General features: G+C 38.2%; 1 protein-coding gene across 4 annotated transcripts in view; it reads right to left on the bottom strand.

Annotated features, from left to right (window-relative positions):
- The window catches only part of TRIM33 (tripartite motif containing 33), a 128,778-nt gene that overhangs the window by 20,136 nt on the left and 88,893 nt on the right, over positions 1–19,749 (bottom strand). For 2 of the 4 annotated variants that reach the window (XM_063450339.1, XM_063450324.1), the window contains exons 9-13: positions 16,149–16,423; positions 14,549–14,725; positions 9,335–9,535; positions 3,497–3,629; positions 1,780–1,843 (exon numbers count right to left, since the gene is read on the bottom strand). In XM_063450339.1, coding sequence (XP_063306409.1) covers positions 1,780–1,843; positions 3,497–3,629; positions 9,335–9,535; positions 14,549–14,725; positions 16,149–16,423 — 850 coding nt within the window. Of the gene's footprint in view, positions 1–1,779; positions 1,844–3,496; positions 3,630–9,334; positions 9,539–14,548; positions 14,726–16,148; positions 16,424–19,749 lie in introns of all 4 variants that reach the window. The other 2 variants (XM_063450332.1, XM_063450317.1) reach the window with 1 other exon arrangement.

A 19,749-nucleotide genomic window follows, 5' to 3' on the forward strand; every position in this document is an offset into this window, starting at 1 on the left:
GGGTTAACTTAAAAAATAATTTCCCCCCCAAAATATTAAAACTACATTAAAGGATTACTCGATTGCTATTAAAAGGGGGTGGGGACATTTCCAGTGTAAAATGCCCTACCGGTGCCAACCTTCAAATCTGTAAAATAGATAGAGTTTTACTGATCTGAAATATAGCTGACTTTTGCGCTCCTTTCCAACGTCACAGGGGCCATGTGCAGACCAATCCTGTGATCCGTTTCTTCACCTCGGAGCGTGCACTTCAGGCCAACAGTGGGAGGTAGAGGAATTAAAATGAAAAAAATGCAGGGAAACAGGAGGGAGATCAATGTGGGTGGGAGTGAGGGGATTGTGATTTTCTCCATGCAGGTGCATGGCATGCATGCATTGCGCAGAATAGACAGACATTAGTTTGGTGCAACAAGCCCCCAGCACACAACTAAAAATATCTCTGGCTGTGAAGTGTTTCAAGCTGAAACACTGCACATACGGACTTCAACCACCATACCACTTAAATCACTACAGCGCTCATGGTTGTTGGAGTAACCCTTTAAAAGTTTATTCAAACATATTAAATTTTTTATGTATCATTGTTTTAGTATTCATAATTTGTTGCATTTTGACATTTGATATTTCACAGTACACCATTAAGTAAATTGGTTCAACAGGGCTAAACAAAGGATAACTCAACCTAAAACAGTGCTTTAATAACCCACTGTTTTTGGATGGGAAAAAGCCATAACTGGCACAAAGAAACAAAAAAAAAAACGCTGACTGAAACAATGAAAGCACATACAGATTCCAAGTACCATGACCACTGCAAAGCACAAAGGGGAAATAATAGTATTTCCTCTCTAGTTTGCAGTGATTATCTTACAGACAAGTCTGCTTAAAATTGTTTATTCTATGATGTACACTAAATATGCTTTATACGCATTTCAAAAGCATATACATACAGGTAATATATAGACAAATATGGAGAATACAGAAATAATTTAAAGGCGCACTATAGTCACCAGAACAACTATAGCTTAATAGTTCTAGTTGTTCTGGTGAGTATAATAGCTCCCTTTTATGTAAACACTGCTTTTTCAGAGAAAAGGCAGTGTTTACATTGCCCCTAGGGACACCTCCAAGTGGCCACTCCTTAGATGGCAACTGGAGGGGCTTCCTGGCTCAGGGCTGCACAGTAAGCAGCCCTGCCGTTCAGCATCCTCCTGGCAATTTTGATGATGTCACTAAGAGGGCGGGGCCAGGGCCTGCAGACCCGTGGAGAGCTGGAATAAAAACTATTCTAAGGGGCTCGGGGGAGTGGAGGCAGCCACCTACATGGTGGATTTTCACTATAGGGTCAGGGATACAGGCTTGTGTTCCTGAACCTATAGTGATCCTTTGAGCAAAGTGGTTGTTTTAAAATTGGCTTGAAAAATGACTACATAAATGAAATTAGTGGTAACTTTAGAGTCTAGATACTTTGATTTGAGTCAACCAAAAAGAAAAATAATATATACTGGAAGCTATTAAATAAAAGAGAAATCTAAAGCATACTAGGTTTTAAAAAAAGAAAAATATATCATTAAACATTTTCTTAAACTAGGTTTATTCTAAAATTCTGAAATATGCACTACTTCACATCTATATATAAAATGATCAGCGAGTGACATAATAAAGGGATCCTATAGTACCAGGAAATCAAAAGCAGTTTTCCTGGCCCTATAGGGTTATTAGGCCCCCTCTCCCTTGGGGCCCCTTACCTGAATCCAGCACCAATTAATTATTCAAATAACTCACCTTCCTCTACTCCCTGTGCTTGATGTACTAGGTGGTCTCACCGGTGTATGAGAATTGGCCATACCTGAGGGGGGGGGGGGGGGAAACAATACTACAGGTCAACTCCAACCACTTGCTATATATAACAGCTTGGATCAATTAAATGCAAAAATAGATGTTCACCAGACAAAACAACTACTCAGGCATTGCACAAAAGGTATGATATATTGAATACGAGTTTGATCTTGCATAATACAAATTCTTATTATATTTAATAAACACTTTGAATAAAATGTATTCTCCCCCTAAAGGCCTTTTATCTGTGGCCAGGGAGGGGGGCATTAAATTTGTACGGGCAAGTGGCATTGTGTAGGCATAGCGGGGTGCAGGTTCCCTCTCCAACGCTCTTTTAGAGAACTGAAGATTAGCGATTTTATCTGACGGAGTAGCCATGTTGGGTCAAAGTCCACAGTTATCTGACCAACTGCTGCTTAACATGATTCGCCAGCTGCTGAAAGTTCACACAGAGCAATCACAGCAACAAGCAAGTAATATTGAGCAGCACTTGCTTAAATAATATGTCCATTAAGATTGAATTTGTTTAAGGCAAGACAGAAGTGTAACTCAAGGCTTTAGGATAGTAAACTGATCCATATATGCATTTCTAACCATACAAATGATAAATACTGCTGACTACACTGTACTACAAACAAGGGCTATTATCATAAAGGTGAAATAAAGATTTTTATTTAATAGCAGTTTCATTGTTTACGTTTCTTTGCATTACTTGTCAGTAGATTGTTAGCCCAATCTAAATAACCAACATGAACATTTTACCAGGTGGTAGCCATTACAACATGACATATTTGCTAGTTATTCTTCTATTTTATGACTTCACCCAGGCTACACATCCCTGATTATGTAAAACATGAATCACACTTTTTGTTGGTCCCCAGAAAGTGAGAATGTTTAAGTTCATTTTTAAATTTTACCCACTTTATGTGCTACAGTAAGCAAAGTGGGTACAATATTCGTTTAAGTCCATTCCTCTATTTTTCACAGATCTATTTCTTACTGTGCTCTCCCTGTAGAGCTCCCTCATGAGCCCTGAATCAGGCATATGACATCAACCCGGCATTGGCATTAGTACTGGGTGCACACGGGACTTGAGCAGGAAGAGCACAGTGATCCCAGCCCTGCAGAAACCGCAAGCCACCAGGGAAAGGATCCACTCCAGCCCTCCCAGAGCAAAGTAGGGAGGCTAGGTGTACCTCTTAATAACTAAATACGTGTGACTGTGGTGTGTGTGAGAGATTTATGTGTGTGTTTGTATGTGAACGTATGTGTGTATATATATGTGGCTATATGTGTGTATGTATATACATGTGAATGTGTTTAGTAGATTGCTCCCTAATTTTATATCCTTAAATATGGCACTCCATCATAAGGATGAACAAGAGAGTTTTCTACTAAACAATTGAAATATCAAAATTAAGAAAAGTTATTACATATATATACACACACATACATATATATATATATACACACATATACATATATATATATATATATACACACACATACACACACACACACACACACACACACATACAAACATACATATATATGTGTGCCCCAAGGCAATTCCCCTTCGTTCAATGTGGCCCAGGGCAGCCAAAAGGTTAGACACACGTTGTCTACATGGTATTCGTATTCCGTGCAGTAAATAAATTCTTACCTGTTGACCCAGGTGACATGGAAGAGGGTCCTGGGGATGGGTTCATAGTGCTTGTTGGTTGTGGGAGCTGATGTCCAACTGATATATATCTACTTAGTAAATTGTCTAAACTACTGGATCCAGCATCTTCCAGCTAAGAGAGAAAGAAATCAAACAATTGGTAAATCTTTACTTCTTTTAAAATTTACAGGGAAATTGCAGATTAAATTGTAGCCAAAAAGAATACAGAAACCTCTAAGTACGTGTTGTTGCTTAAACTAGGGATGTATAAACACAGACCCCATGGAGCAAATGCAATTTACAAAAGCACAATGCCTGAATTCTACAAGATTTAATATGGCCTACTTCAACATATAATTTACATATAACTCTTTAATAATGTGTTCCTTTCTTTTCAGCCCCAAACATAAACAGAGTTCAAAAGGCATCTTGATAGGCAAAAAAGGCAAGTCACAAATTGTGGCTTTGAGTTCACCAGCTAGCCTAAAATATTTAATGGAGAAAAAGTTAAAGGGACACTAGACACCAGAACAATGACAGCTTATTGTATTTGTTCTGGTAAATACAATAATTCCCTTTAGGTTTTTTGCAGTAAACACTGTCTTTTCAAAGAAAATGCAGTGTTTACATTACAGCCTAGATATACACTGGCCACTCCTCCGATGGCTACTAGAGGTGTTTCCTGGGTTTAGTGCTGCACAGTGTGCAGCACAGCAATTAATTTTCTCCAACCTCTGCATGGAGACACTGAACTTTCCTCATAGAGATGCATAGATTCAATGCATTTCTATGAATGTGATAGCTTATAACATGAGGAGATGCTGATTGGCCAAGGCGGTGTTTGGATTGTGATGGCTCTGCCCCTGATCTGCCTCCTTGACAGTCTCACTCAATCCAATGCTTTCCCGTGATTGGTATTGAGCAACACTTCTGATGATGTCAGCCAAGCAGGCAGATCAGGGGCAGAGCCAGCAGCAGACTGGAATAAAGGTAAGATTATAATATACTGGGGGGTGGGGGGAGAAAGAGAAACATAGGTATAAATATACATTAAAATAATGTAATGCCTTATGCTGTAAAATCCCTTTTGTATTTTGAAAAGACAAGCTCTAAGAAGTTGTCCCCTTTTCAGTTTAAAACATTTAATCAACAGAATGACAACTGAATTTACTATAACATGACTATGCAGGACAAGGGATCTTCAGCTAGGGCTTTAAAAGCGACACTCCTGCCATATTAAAAAGTATAGGTAAAATAACCTTATCTGCCTTAATAAGCATGGTGGGGAGATGCAAACTTCATATAATCAAATGAGGTCAGCAGTAGGACAACGTGTCCCTTGAAGCTCAGTGTACTTAGAGGGGAAAAAAAATACAAAACTAACAAAAGCATATGAAGACAAAATCTCATCTATAGCACAGTGCATTGATTTAATTTACATTTAAGTTTTCAAGTATAATTTCTAGGACATTAAAATTAGAATTTTCATAGAAAACTTCAAATATACAATGGAAAGAAACATTTGAAGTGAAGATTAACTGCAGAATTCCAGATTTAAAACTTTTTCTTTGACTTTAATCACACAACCTTGCATAATACTGCATTATTTTGTGTTTAGCTGATCCATGTGTATATTTGTTTGTCTTATGCTTTTAGAAATAGCAAATTAATGTTTTGTTAATTTTTTTTGTCTGCAATTGCTTTCATAATTAGGTTTGGTGCTAAATCTCTACATGCTTCTCAACCACCAGCAATTAAAAGGATCAATATTTATAACAGAATATCATTAATGTGATAAACACCAACACAACCTTAACTTCGTGAAGCAGTGTCCATGCTCATTTCTCTGCCATTTCTGACTTAAATCACTGCTTATGCAGCCATAGCCAAACCTCCACTTGCCATGAGTCACACAGTGACCATAAAAAGAAAAGATTTAAAAAAAACAAAACAAAAAACACTTTTTACAGCACAGTGTGTTTACGATAGAAGTTCATATCTCCCAGTCTGTTTAGGAGACACTATAAGCACCAAAAAATGTTTAGCTTAAAGGGACACTCCAGGCACCCAGACCACTTCTGTCCAATGGAGTGGTCTGGGTGCCAACTTCCACTACCCTTAACTCTGCAACTGTAAATATTGCAGTTTTCATAAACTACAATATTTACCTTGCAGGGTTAACACCTCCTCTAGTGGCTGTCTACTAGACATCCACTAGAGAGCACTTCCGTGTTTATGACGCTGTGCTATAGCGTCGCTGGACGTCCTCACGCTATGTGAGGACCTCTAGCGTCGCTGAAATCCCCATAGGAAAGCATTGAAAGCATTTTCAATGCTTTCCTATGGGGAGGTCTAATGCGCGTGTGCGGCATTGCCGCGCATGCGCATTAGGTATCCCCTGCCACCGGCCGCGCATGCGCAATAGGTCTCCTCCGCCGGATGACGTAGGCGGGGAAGGAGCGTGGGCGGACCCTGAACCAGCGCCGAGGGACAACAGCGCTGGATACAGGCAAGTCACTGAAGGGGCTTTAACCCATTCAGCAACCTGGGATGGGAGGTCGGAGGAAGAGGGGACCTGCAGTGCCAGGAAAACGGTTTGTTTTCCTGGCACTGGAGAGTCCCTTTAAAAGTATACTCTGGTCACAATATCAACTTCATCTAAATGAAAGCCAGATGGCATTAGTCTTGTAAATTTGAGCTACAGGGAGCGTGAAGTGCTACCGCTGATGTGCTAGAGAGATCAGCTGACGCTTTTAGCCAATCAGTAACTCTCCATTCTTAAAGGTATTGTATGATTTAGAATCCACCTGAGGAGATCTTTGGGGTTAAACCATTTTAGAATCGTTTAATCCCTTAAGATACGAGAGCCCCCAGGCTGAAGCTGTTATAGTGACCGGAGTGTTCCTTTCATGAAGCAGTTTTGGTGTACAGTTTCACTGCTCGATTCTCTGACATTTATAACATTTATTCTCTGACATTTAGAAGTTAAATTACTTTTGTTTCAGTTTACGCAGCCCTATCCGCACCTCCCCTGGCTGTTACTGGCACAGCTTACATTTAAAAAAAAAAAAAAAGTTTCATTTTTAATCACATGGGACAGTCTAACGTGTTTACTTTAGAGATTTTTATCTCTAACTCGGTTAACTGAAATTGAATACCCACTGTAAGCTCCTGTAGGCTATTAACAGAGCAGGAGATAAGAAATTCTAAATAAAACAGACTGTTCAATAAAGGAAGTTTAAATATTAGATATTCATTTACAGGAAATGTGTAGGTGAGCTCTGTATGTCACATTTTGGAGAGGTGTGGCTAGAGCTGTAGAAATGAAGGGATTTAAATCCTAAATGGCAGAGAGAAAGCAGGAGGATAATCCAGGGGTGGGGAACCTTCGGCTCTCCAGATGTTTTGGACTACACCTCCCATGATGCTTTGCCAGCATTATGTGTATAAGAGCATAATGGGGGGTGTAGTCCACAACATCTGGAGAGCGGAAGGTTGCCTATCCCTAATCTATATATCAAAACCACTCAATTAAGTCTAAGTTGCTTTAGTGCACAGTGTCTCTTTAACACCTTTAACCCCTTAAGGACCAAACTTCTGGAATAAAAGGGAATCGTGACATGTCAGACATGTCATGTGTCCTTAAGGGGTTAAAGGGCAACTGTCACTTTAAAACTATTTATTAATTCCTTTCATTAAGTATTTAAAATGAAGTATATGTATAAAAATAAACCATATACATGCACCTTTAATCAGACCGTGTTTGAAATCCAACCGTGTCTATAGTCTTTCCGGTTTCACACTCTGAACAGGAGCATGGTAAACTACAGAGACTGACTGCTGGTTAGCAAACACTGTCTGACCCAAGGTGCATGTAATTGGCTGAATTAGTTTTGACGTGACAATTGTGGTTTAAATGAAACCTAGAAGGCTGCTGTCGGATCTTGCAGACTATAAACATAGGAGAAAACTTGTTCCAAATTAAACACATTGCACAATAAGGGAAGCTAATAAAATAAGTCATTTTCAGGAAGTATTTAGTGAGGCTGTGTGAGTCAAAACCAGGGGAGGTGTGGCTAGGTCTACATAAACAAAAATGTAAAAGGCAGAGAACAGAAAATGTAACACTGCAGGGTATGATTTATATTTCAACTTAAGTTAAAGTTATTTTGGTGTTTAGAGATTCATGTTAAACCTGTATAGGTAATGGACAAAAAAAAAAAAAGGTATTGAACACTGACAGAAAATGCATATAGAATGCTTACATCAAACTATTATATAGCTTTGACAAAATTAAAGTGATACTATAGGCATCAAAACAACAGCTTAGCTAAGCTCTTTTGGTGTTTAGATCATGTCCCCTGCAGTCACACTGCTCAATTCTTTGCTATTTAGTAGTTAAGATCAATTTTGTTTCCGACCATGCAGCCCTAGTTCCACCTCTGGCTGTGACGGACACAGACTGCATGAAAAAAAATGGTTTTATTTTCAATCAAATTTAAAACTTACTTCAGAAGCTTTAATATCCTGCTTTGTAAAATAAACTCTAATCACACACAGGAGACTCTTGTAGGCTTTTGCAGACTACTAAGAGCAGAAAAGTTCTAAATTAAAGATTGTGCAATCAAGGAAGGTTAAATATTAGATCTCTCTAACAGGAAGTGTTTAGCAAATGATTCAATTCCTAAATGGCAGAGAAATGAGCAGTAAGACGGCAGGGGCATGATCTATAAAGTAAAACTGCTTCATTAAGCCTTTAGTATCCCTTCAGGTATAAACTGGTATACAAAATTGATGCAAAAATATTTCTGCAACTTCAAAACTAAATCTAAGTTTCAAATTATCATTAACTTGCATTGCATCTAAATATTTTGAATAAACATGATATTTCACAAACATTAATACACATTTTATGATGTAAGATCTTCCATTACCTATTCCAAAAGCTGTATGCAATATTTTTTCCACCTATACCGGTTCTAACAGGTGTGGCTTAATGTTTACAGATAGGGTGTACCTCAAATTACCAAGAATAGTAATTCAAACACTTGGCATGGGCTAACACTAACCTAACAAACCAGTCTCGTACAGTGTAATTTGTCACACAACCACAAATATTAACCTTCAAAGTAGAAGTTTGTATAGGGTGCAGGCCTAATATGGTTGCTACCCAGTCTAAAAACGTATATGATTCCAGATTATAAATTTAATTGAAGTGGCATAACAGGAATAGGATTGTAGATCTGTCTCTTCTAATCATTGTTTCACATTAAGCAGGGAACACGTGTAAGCAATAAACTGTGTGTATGTTCATTCCCTCCCTAAAAATGGAATATCAGGAATGGTGCAAGATATATATATATATCTATATACACACACCATCACAATGTACTCCTGTGTTGCTTTGGTTCTCAAAAACAAGGATCAATACAGCTTGATGCAGTAAAGTCATGAAACAGGAGGGTGTGATTACAGCTTGGAACATAGGGATTACAGGGACACTATAGTTACCAGAACAACTACAGCCTAATGTATTTGTTCTGTTGAGTATAATCATTATATGCAGGCATTTTTATGCAAACACTGCCTAAATTGTGGGTTAAGCACTATAGTGTCAAGAATACATGGTTGTGTTCCTGACCTTATAGTGTTCCTTTAAGGTGCCAAATCTAGTTTAAATAAATATATGAATGAATCCTAATCCAAATATTTTACAGATAAACAAGGTAAACATAAATAGATAAGTAATAGTACATTGCAAAGGAGAGAGTTTTATATTCTGTATTTTCAGAAAAATGCAGGGTCTTAATACTTAAAACTTAAAACTCTTAATACTACCTGGATGGGTGGGATGTCAGGAAGAGAGGGAAGATTCTCTGGGTTTGTTACAGATGGAATAAGTTCTATTGATGTAACAGATGGACTGGTTGGACCACGGTTTGCATTTGCCATAGTCGCTGTAGTAGGGCTTGTTGGGTTTATTGTATTGTTGTGGATGGAGACAACTGGAAAAGGCCCAGCATGCCCTGGGTTAGAATGCTGCTGGAAGAGAGGGGAAAACAATCAGTGATATTGTTATAAATCCAGCAAAGCTTAAAACACATTGCACAACAGCTTAATGTTTTACAAAACTGGCTTGCAGCAGAGCAGGGTATGCCCTGTTTTTGTGTAGTGTACAGAGTTTTTGGGGGTACATTATTGCATCAATAATGTATAACTACTGAAGGAGGAAAAGAACATACATGTGACAGAGGAGGAACAGTTATATTTGCAAAATTGTGAATTATAACTTTAAGCTATTTGGTATTTACATTTCTTAATCAATCCTTTTTTCTATTTAAATTGAATGGCAACGAAATAGAGTAATTTTGTACATTGCCATTGATAATAGCTGTGACTATTCAAATATGCCAATTTCGTATTCTGTTACAAATGCAACTATAATTGTAACTATATGCATGTAGTGCTTTCTAAAGTGTATTCATTTTGATTTTAAAGGGACACTATAGCCACCAGAACAACTACAGCTTGATGGCAGTGTTTATATTGCCCCTAGGGACACCTCCAAGTGGCCACTCCTTAAATGGCCACTAGAGGGGCTTCCTGGCTCAGGGCTGCACAGTAAGCAGCCCTGTCGTTCAGTGTCCCTACACTCTGCATGGAGACGCTGAATTTTCCTCATAAGGATGTACTGACTCCCCCGCGGGAAAGCATTGGATTAGCTAAAAATCTGCAATTTTGATTATGTCATCAAGGGGGTGGGGCCAGTGCCTGCGGACCCATGGAGAGCTGAAAAGCAGGTGAGTTTTAACCCATTCTGACTGGGTTAAGGGGGGCAAGCCACTTAAATGGTGGGTTTTCACTATAGGGTCAGGAATACATGTTTGTGTTCCTGACCCTATAGTGATCCTTTAATATTATGAATTGAGTTTGACACCATGGGAGATTACAGTTAAAAGTTTCTCATCCATTTGTATAAACTTTAGGCAGTTTGCCTATTTATTTTCTGTGGCTTTCTGTATTCTACTCCATAGGTATCAAATTAAGAGAGTCTGACTGCTTCGTTTTCACTTGATTGGATTTTCAAGAAAACAAATGTACCAATGACTATTTGGCTTCTTAAACATCAGATAGGAGAGACCATTTTCCCTTCAGATACTCCGTGCTGGAGCATTGGGCAACTAATGCTGTTAGAAAAACAGAATCAGTGTTAATAGATTGATGTTTTTATTGAAGCAGCAGATTGTAGGCAGATTAGTGGTTGTTGTGAATGCACAAAGGTGCACTCTAGAAAGCTTGTCATTTCAAAAAACAAAAAATGTGTAATCCATGAATACTATTCATAGGGTATGTTTAAAATAGTATGTGCAACATTATCACAGGTAACTTTAAATAATGGAGAACTAACGCTCAAGAATTTAATGGCATTTCTGGTCATGCATACATCCCTGCCATCCGCATATTTTTCCATGCAAGAAAAATAATCAGCCGGCTTTTTTGCTTAATAAAATAGAATTAGTATCACAGCAAGAATATATAACAAATATAAGCACAAAACTAACCAAATGGTTGAAGAGGTAAGAAACAGTATAGAAACAACCCAAAATATCCAGAAACCATAAATAAACCATAAATCCCCATTCTGAAGTTGAGTCTTAAAGGGACACAAAGCACCAGAACCACTGCACCTTAGTGTTCTTGTATACTTTAAGAAAATGCAGTGTTTACATTGCTTCCTAGGGACATATCTAGTGGCCACCAGTTAGCCACTTCCTATTCTAGGTCATTTTTGCAGGACCAACATACTGAATATCCATGTTTTGCATGAAGACGTCAAACACAATCCATAGATGTGCACTGAGCTAATGCATTTATATAAGGTGATGCTGATTGATGCATCACTGACCATCTCAGCTGGGGAGGAGCGGCTGGTGGGACAAGACTAGTGCTGCAATGAACTATAAGGTTAGGGGGACCCTGAATCTAAATAGAAAGGTAAATATTCTAATGTTAGAAATACAAGTTTGTTTTCATAGCGTTAGAATGTTCCTTTAAAGTGTAGGTTCCCTGAAAAGATCTGTTCTATGAGCTTTAATGTGACATGGTTATAAACATATTCACTGTAACTAATAACAGCTCCCAAAACAATGAATATATAATTTATCATACAGATAAATTGTACATTTATTTGCATGAGAAGCTGTTAATATATCCTCTCCAGTGCTGCTGATACCACGACACAGGTTTAAAGCTTAACTACTGGTCCTCCATGAAACAGAAAGCACCTCACATTCACATGGTGCAAACAGGTTGGTTTAATTACCATATCAGCTTTAAATCAGAGAGACATTTTTCATTCCATTACTACAAAATACTGGCAAAGTACAAGATGTACTTGTATACCAGAAGATCATAAGAAAAATAAGTTTATTTGCATGTAAAATAGAGATCGACAGATACAGATTTTTAATAAAACATTTTTAGAGCAGATACCGATACTTTCAGGCTATTAGCCGACAACTTACCGATACCAATATTCTGTATATTTACCATTTTAAAAACAAACAATTTCTGCACAAATCTACTGTTAAATGAACAGGATTGTTTACTTTTTGGCAATTAATAAAAATTAAGTGATAAATGCACAAAATATACATGCCAGTCAGATTTTTTTTTTTTATGTTTTAAAAAATATTTTGTGTTCCTCTCCCCTCCCTGTCCCTTAGTGTTCCTCTCCCCTCCCTGTCCCTTAGTGTTCCTACTGACTGCAGGATTGTCCACCAGAACTGTTACCCGTGAATTGAATGTTCATTTCTCTACCATAAGCTGTCACCAAAGGCGTTTCAGAGAATTTGGCAATCATGAAGTCTCAATCTGACTGCAGTTCATCATCTTAACCGACTTGAGTGGGCAAATGCTCACATTCGATGGAGTCAGGCACTTTGGAGAGGTGTTCTCTTCACGGATGAACCCGGTCTTCTGTACAGGGCAGATGGCAGACAGCGTGTATGGCGTTGTGTGGGTGAGTGGTTTGCTGATGTCAACGTTGTGACAGCATACTCACCGGACATGTCACCCATTGAGCAGGTTTTAGATGCTCTGGATCAGCGTTTTTCGACAGCGTGTTCCAGGTCCTGCCAATATCCAGCAACTTCGCACAGCCATTGAAGAGGAGTGGACCAACATTCCACAGGCCACAATCAACAATCAGCAACCTGATCAACTCTATGCAAAGGAGAGGTGCTGCACTGCTTGAGGCAAATGGTGGTCACACCAGACACGGACTGGTTTTCAGCTCTCCGCCCCCTCCCAGTCCCCCCAATACAGTAAATCTGCACATTTCAGAGAGGCCTTTTATTATGGCCAGCCTAAGGCACACCTGTGCAATAATCAAGCCGTCTAATCAGCATCTTAATATGCCACACCTGTGAGGTAGATGGATTATCTCAGCAAAGGAGACGTGCTCACTAACACAGATTTAGACAGATCTGTAAATATTTGAGAGAAATAGTCCTTTTGTGTACATAGAAAAAGTCTTAGGTCTTTCAGTTCAGCTCATGAAAAATGGGTGCAAAAACAAAAGTGTTGTGTTTATAATTTTGTTCAGTTTAACTAATCTTTTCTCATTTATGTATCTAAAAATGTTTTGTCCCTTTTTTTTTACTGACTGTGCTATTTTCTCTTCAGTGTGTAATTTGGAAGCTCTTATTTGCTTAGAACATTGCTGCCTAATCTTGTAGATCTGTCTATCTTCCTCACTGTTTTTTTTTGTTGTTTTTTAATGACTAAATGCTAACTTTTGTTTTTTTACTATTTTGGCCACTTCTGAGAAGTACCACAATGGTTTCTTTAATTTTTTTATTTTACTGACAAGCCTAATGCAATTTTCTTTTCTCAACCCTCAGTATTTTAGTAGTCCTATCAGTGAATGTTTTCAGCATATACTCCCCATTGTACAGCGCTACAGAATCTGATGGCGCTATAAATAACAAAATAATAATAATATAAGCATGAGTACTGCCTGGCTTTTCAAGACAAGGGATCCCACTTCACCATCTAAAATCTTGAGAATCCACGAACAGAGTCAAGTTGATGTTTTCTATAGCTATACAAGCCCTAAGAGACTTAGAGATATTCTCATGGATTCTACACAGCTTCAAATAGCATACCTTTATTAGGGAAACCTAAAGTGTGAGTGAGCGCTCAAACTATGCAGTGGTAAAACGTCTCTCAGTTGATCTTTGGGCTACTAGAACCCCCAATGGAAGCTTTGTGCTCATCACCTAAACCTACACTTAATTTATTGTGCACTGGTCAGTTGTTTTTTTGCGGACAGCTATACGGATGAAAATTTCTGCCATTTATTTAACTCACAAATGAAGCAGTTTGTGCCAGGTATAAAATGAATAAACGGATGCCTTCTGAGAGCTGTATAACTTTGTATATGATTTAAGATATAATGAAGGTGGCCATGAAAGGCAGTATAAACTGTAAGCGGTCTTCTATTACATTATGTGTCTTTTTTCCCCATGATGAATTGTGGCTGCACATGCATGCAGAGACTTTATGGGTTCTCAGTCAATAACCGTGTTTTCCGAAGTAGTTCTCTAGGTACACCAAAGACTAGGTTTTTCAGTATCCACTTACCACCCTAATTTAATCTTTACATTTCACCCAAAATGTGGGTGCCTTGATGGTCCATTAAATGATTATATTTTTCCCTATAATGCATCAAATTTATCATACATTATGGTTAGGTCAACAAACACAGAGCTCCCCTTTGAAGGGACATTCTAAGCAGTTTTTTGACTCTCTAGCTGCAGGATTCTCCTTTTCTAACAAACTGTTCTGGATGTTGGGCAATCTCCAGCACCTCAGTTTCCATGTGGCCTCTCCTTTAAAGATCATCTAGCTAATACAATAATTGGGGTGGCCCTTACATTTTGATTCATACAAGAGGAAAATAGTAATTTACTTATCAATATTTTGAAATTTTGCTTTGAAATGCAATCCAGAAGAACTAAATAACAAAAGTAAAAGGAAAACATTTACTTGTCTTTGGAGGTGAGGCTGCATCATGGAGTACTGAGGTCCATTGTGACGTGTGATGCCTGGCATACGGGCAGCATTCTGGGCAGCATTCTGTGCCATCCTCATTTGATGTGCTTGGAAGGGTAAGCAGTTCATGTTGTTTCTTTGCATTGCCTGCATGCTGATTAACCTTGGGGGCTTCAAAAAGAGACCTCAAGCTTATTATAAATGCATAAAAGTAAATAATTATGTAAGATAAAAAGGTGGGGGCTGCTGATAGGGATGAGTGGAAAAGCTTAGAGGGAGAGTGAGCAAGAGATGAAAAGGCAGAGAGGGAAGAGTGGGAGGAAAAGTGAGAAAAGCAAAAAGGCATTCTCTTTCTGATCAGGTATGAAGCAGACAACCGAATAGAATGACAAATTAACTACATAATCTCAATGAGTATTTTGCCATAGGTAAGTTAAACAAACATTTCTTCTATTAGACAAGCTGCTTGAGTGTCACAAAGCCCTTCTCACAATCTCTGAACAGATTGAGATAGGGATACCAGAGATTTATACACAAGGGATCCCAAAACCTATCCTGTTATGTTCTGTTCTAAACCTATTTAGCAAGGCTAAAGTGCTCAAAAAAAAAAAAAATATAGAATCGGAATAACCTTTAAATTATAATAAGCTGTTGATACTGGCAAATGTCACTGAGCATCTTGGCAAATGTTCTAGGAACAAACTGACAAGCATGCAGTCTACACACACTTGAGCTTGACACTAAAGCCGCGATAGATGGTAAGGGAGGCATGTATGTTTTGTTAATGAGAAGAATTTTGGAAGGTACAGGTCATTTGGTTCCAAAACCTTAAAGGGACACTATAGTGTTTTCCTGACACTATAGTACCCGGAGGGTGCCCCCACCCTCAGGGATCCCCTCCTGCGGTGCTGAAGGGGTTAAAACCCCTTCAGGTACTCACCCTTTTCCCCCGCTGGGCTCCCTTACCTCTCCTCCCCCGCCGACGTCAGCGGCGCCGAATGTGCATGCGCGGCACTGCCGCGCGCGCATTCAAAGTGTCCGTAGGAAGGCATTTTTCTATTCTTTCCCATGGACGATCTGAAAGACAGCCACTAGCGGCTGGCTTAACCCCAGATGTAAACATAGCAGTTTCCCAGAAACTGCTAGGTTTACATCAGGCAGGGTTAACCCTAGAGGGACCTGACACCCAGACCACTTCATTGAGCTGAAGTGGTCTGGGTGACTATAGTGTCCCTTTAAGAAAATAAGGTTTCAGAAAGCATACAAAACATTACATTAGTAAACAATTACTCTTATTAGAAAAGAAATTGCTCATCCCTTCAATATCAGCGGCAACACATAGAAATAGCACAAGTGACTGCTCATTAAGCGGCAGTAGAGAAAAGGAACATATACATCTCATGAAATTGAAAAATATACATTTGAAGCTAAACAATCAGACAAATCAATTAGTAATGTTATTCTTTGAATAATAGTATATGAAAACCACATTGATAGGGTTTCTGTGTGTACAAAGAGTCTCTTTAAATTAAATCTGAATAATACTCCCTCACTATCTCCTCAATTGCAAACATGACGTTTCCGTTGTACTTGCCTGCTGATGCATCACTTGAGGGGCAGATGGCCTTTGGTGTTGGCCAGGTGGTTGAGCCATTCTCATCTGTTGGAGCTGCTGGTGTTTCTGTGCATACGCCTGCTGCTGCTGCTGCTGCTGCTGCTGCTGCTGCTGCTGCATATGCTGGAGTCTGAGTTGTGCTAGGTTAATTTGTGCCGGAGCTTTATTTACATGGTTGGTTCCCTGAGGAACTTGACCAACAACTACATTAGGAGTATAACCAGTCGTTGGCTTATTTTCAACAACAAGGTTACCTGAAAGAAAGATGGAAACCTGGTTATATGATTACTGAAGAAACTGTAAAATAAAATAGGAAGAAAAAAGAGAACAGTCATACATTATGCGCATGTATGTGACAATACAACGTAGTGATATATCGTGACCAGTGCATTAATCCCAGATAAAGATTAAATGCTGGTGAGTAATGAATAATTCCACTAATAAGCAAAGGTAAGAGGAACATCAAGAATTTAAGAAAAAAAAAAACCAAATTAACAACACTGCAGCTTTATAAAATAGAACAGAAAAAAATAAATAAAAAAAAAACCACCAAAATGTAATGTATCATCACGTAAACAAATATCCATATTTTAATTTTTTGCCCCCCGTGTATCCCCCCTTTTTTCTACTATATGAAGAAAAAAAAAAAAAGAAAACCTGTTGCTTTTGCAGTATGTTTTGTGGCACTGTCCATCTGTACAGTGAAGCGCTGTTCAATCAACTTTGCTTAATTTGGCAGAATCTGATCAGATAATATATCCTTATACACTTCAGAATTAATCTGGCTGCTTCTGTCTTCAGTCAAATCATCAATAAACACTAGTGACCCAGTGCCATTGGAAGCCATGCATGCCCATGATATCACAATGCCTCCATCTTGTTTTACAGATTATGTTGTATGCTTTGGATCATGAGCCGCTCCAAGCCTTCTCAATACTTTTTTCTTCTCATCATTCTGGCACAGGCTGATCTTCAGTTCACCTGTACAAAGAATGCTGTTCCAGAACCTAGCTGTTTTTTTTTTTTTGTTTTTTGTTTTTAAAGATGTTTTTAGGCATATTTTAATCTGGCTTTTCTATTCTTGAGGCTTTACACTTTGTGGTAAATCCTCTGTATTTGCTCTTGTGAAGTGTTCACTTTATGGTAGACTTGGATAATGACATGCCTATCTCTGTTCTTCACTTGGCTGGATGTTGTGAAAGGGTTTTTCTTTACCATGGAAAGAATCATACGATTATCCACCACTGTTTTTCCATGACATCCAGGCATTTTTGTGTTGCAGAGCTCACCAGCGAGTTCTTTTTGTCCTTCCGAATGTACCAAACTTCTAAAGTACCTGCTATCTCTGATGTATTTTCTTTTGGCCTGTTTCACTTACATTGAAAGCTCCTTTGACCGCATGTTGTGGGTTTACAGCATATATATATATATATATATATATATATATATATATATAATTGGTCTAGTTAATACACAGTCACACGTCGGTGTCATTTAACCGCAATTTATTTTTATAATTTTCTGTTACATAAGTAAAGGCTTCTAGGATTCTATATGCATTTTAATAGATAATAACCCTTATTGCAACGTTCGTGTGGGCTACTTTTATCCTTAATGTTTTTATATAGAATTTTTAACCTCTAATTCTGGATACTATTTCTTTGACAGGAAAGATACCAACTAAGCACTATGGACTGAGCAACTCACTTTACTAATTTTCCTTTAAAAGTAGGTGTCTATTTACTGGAACTTACTGCTACAATGCGATATATTTGTGTTAGGGGCTCATGATAGTACAGAGGAAAATACACTGAGGAGTGTAAGATGGTATTAAAATAGCAAGTCGGTTGTGGTGTGCCAGAACCGACGATGAGGTAGGCCTGTAAATAAAGAGGGCCTACGAAGAAGAAATGTAAATAAAAAGGAAAGTTAATAATGAGGAGTGGTGGGAGGATCATTCAGCGCTGACCTCGAATGGTATGGAGCCAGGTAAGGGGTGTCCCTTAAGTAGGGAAGGGGTGTGTCATACGCCCCTCCCACAATTACAGGCCAAACGGCCTTAATACACATATATATTCACCATGTGAAGAAAATTTTCCTTAGGTGTGGATTAGATCACCTTGCGCTGGTTACAAGGACCACTTTGGGGCTGATTTACATGAGTGCAATTTTTTATATATAGACAGAAGGAAAAATAAATAAAAATAAAGAACAGCATGGTGTAGTATTTTGATTACATATTCCATGACGTAAGAGGAGCATACATTGGAGTTAGCCCTAAAAAGTGTTTAAGTGAACTTCACTTAACCTAAACTTTACCTATAATCCTCCACTTAAAAGAACATACTACGCCATCATCTACCCAGTTTGCTCACATTTGTGTCATTCCATACCACTGCAACAAAGAACATTAAAGGTGTCACTCCCACTTCAAGCCTATTCTCTTCACAGGGGTTTGATCCCTAGATTTCAGCTCACAAGTAATTTTGGGATGTAGTCAATACCCATGGAAAGACAGAACATATTTTATAAACAAAAGATTTTACCAGAAAGAATTAAGTTTTTCGCATTTTCAAGTATGTCTTGCTTGCAGAAAATGTTGATGCAAGTTTCTCTATGTAATTAGCCAGAAGTCATGACAGTGATTTGAGGTATTTTGAGATTTGTTTCCACCACTTAAACATCAGTTGTCTATGTAAAATGTTCCTACTCAATGCGGGACAGTTTCTAAGATCAGGTAACTATATCAGCTTATCCCCAATTCAACTAAATCCCTTACCTGGACAAATAACATTGATGGCCCAGTTTTTGAATTTATATGCTGCACATTTCCCAACTAATTAATGACTACTTCCTTCTACATATTAGAAGTATGTACTTTTTATGGGCTGCCCATCAAAAAAAAAAAAAAAAAAAAATGTGATGTCTGTCCAGGAAAATAAAGTAGGTCATGCAATGCTAATTACAATTTTCCTCATTCCCTCAATTTAATACCCCTACTGCTTATGTTTCTACATCACCAGCATAGAGATACAAACTATAATCATACTGAAAAAGTATGCAGAATGACTACCCCCACAAACCAAAATTCTGAAAAAAAGAACAGAATGCCTAGAATGATCAACTGTTCAATAATAACTTTAGTCCTTTGCAGCACCATCCAGTTGATTTGTATCCATTTATTAAGGCACATTTTATTCTTCCTGGAATTATGAGCATTCCTTTTTCATTAGATGGGTGTAGTGATTGGAACTAGTGCTACAACAAGATGCTAGGATTCCAAAGAATCCTTCACTTCGATGCAAATTGCATGCATATCCAACCAAAGTGCAAAGTTTTTTTGTAATACACATTTAATGCAATATCTTTCAGCTGAAAAGATGGTGACATAGGAACATTAGCCAATCTTATTTCTGCTTAACAACTTGAACACTCACACTTCTTCTGTAAAGATACAGTTGTGCTCAAAAGTTTGCATACCCTGGCAGAAATTGTGAAATTTTGGCATTGATTTTGAAAAGATGACTGATCATGCAAAAAAAGTCTTATTTAAAGGATAGTGATCATATGAAGCCATTTA

Source organism: Pelobates fuscus, chromosome 1 (genome assembly GCF_036172605.1).
Source record: "Pelobates fuscus isolate aPelFus1 chromosome 1, aPelFus1.pri, whole genome shotgun sequence".
NCBI classification, from domain to species: Eukaryota; Metazoa; Chordata; class Amphibia; order Anura; family Pelobatidae; genus Pelobates; species Pelobates fuscus.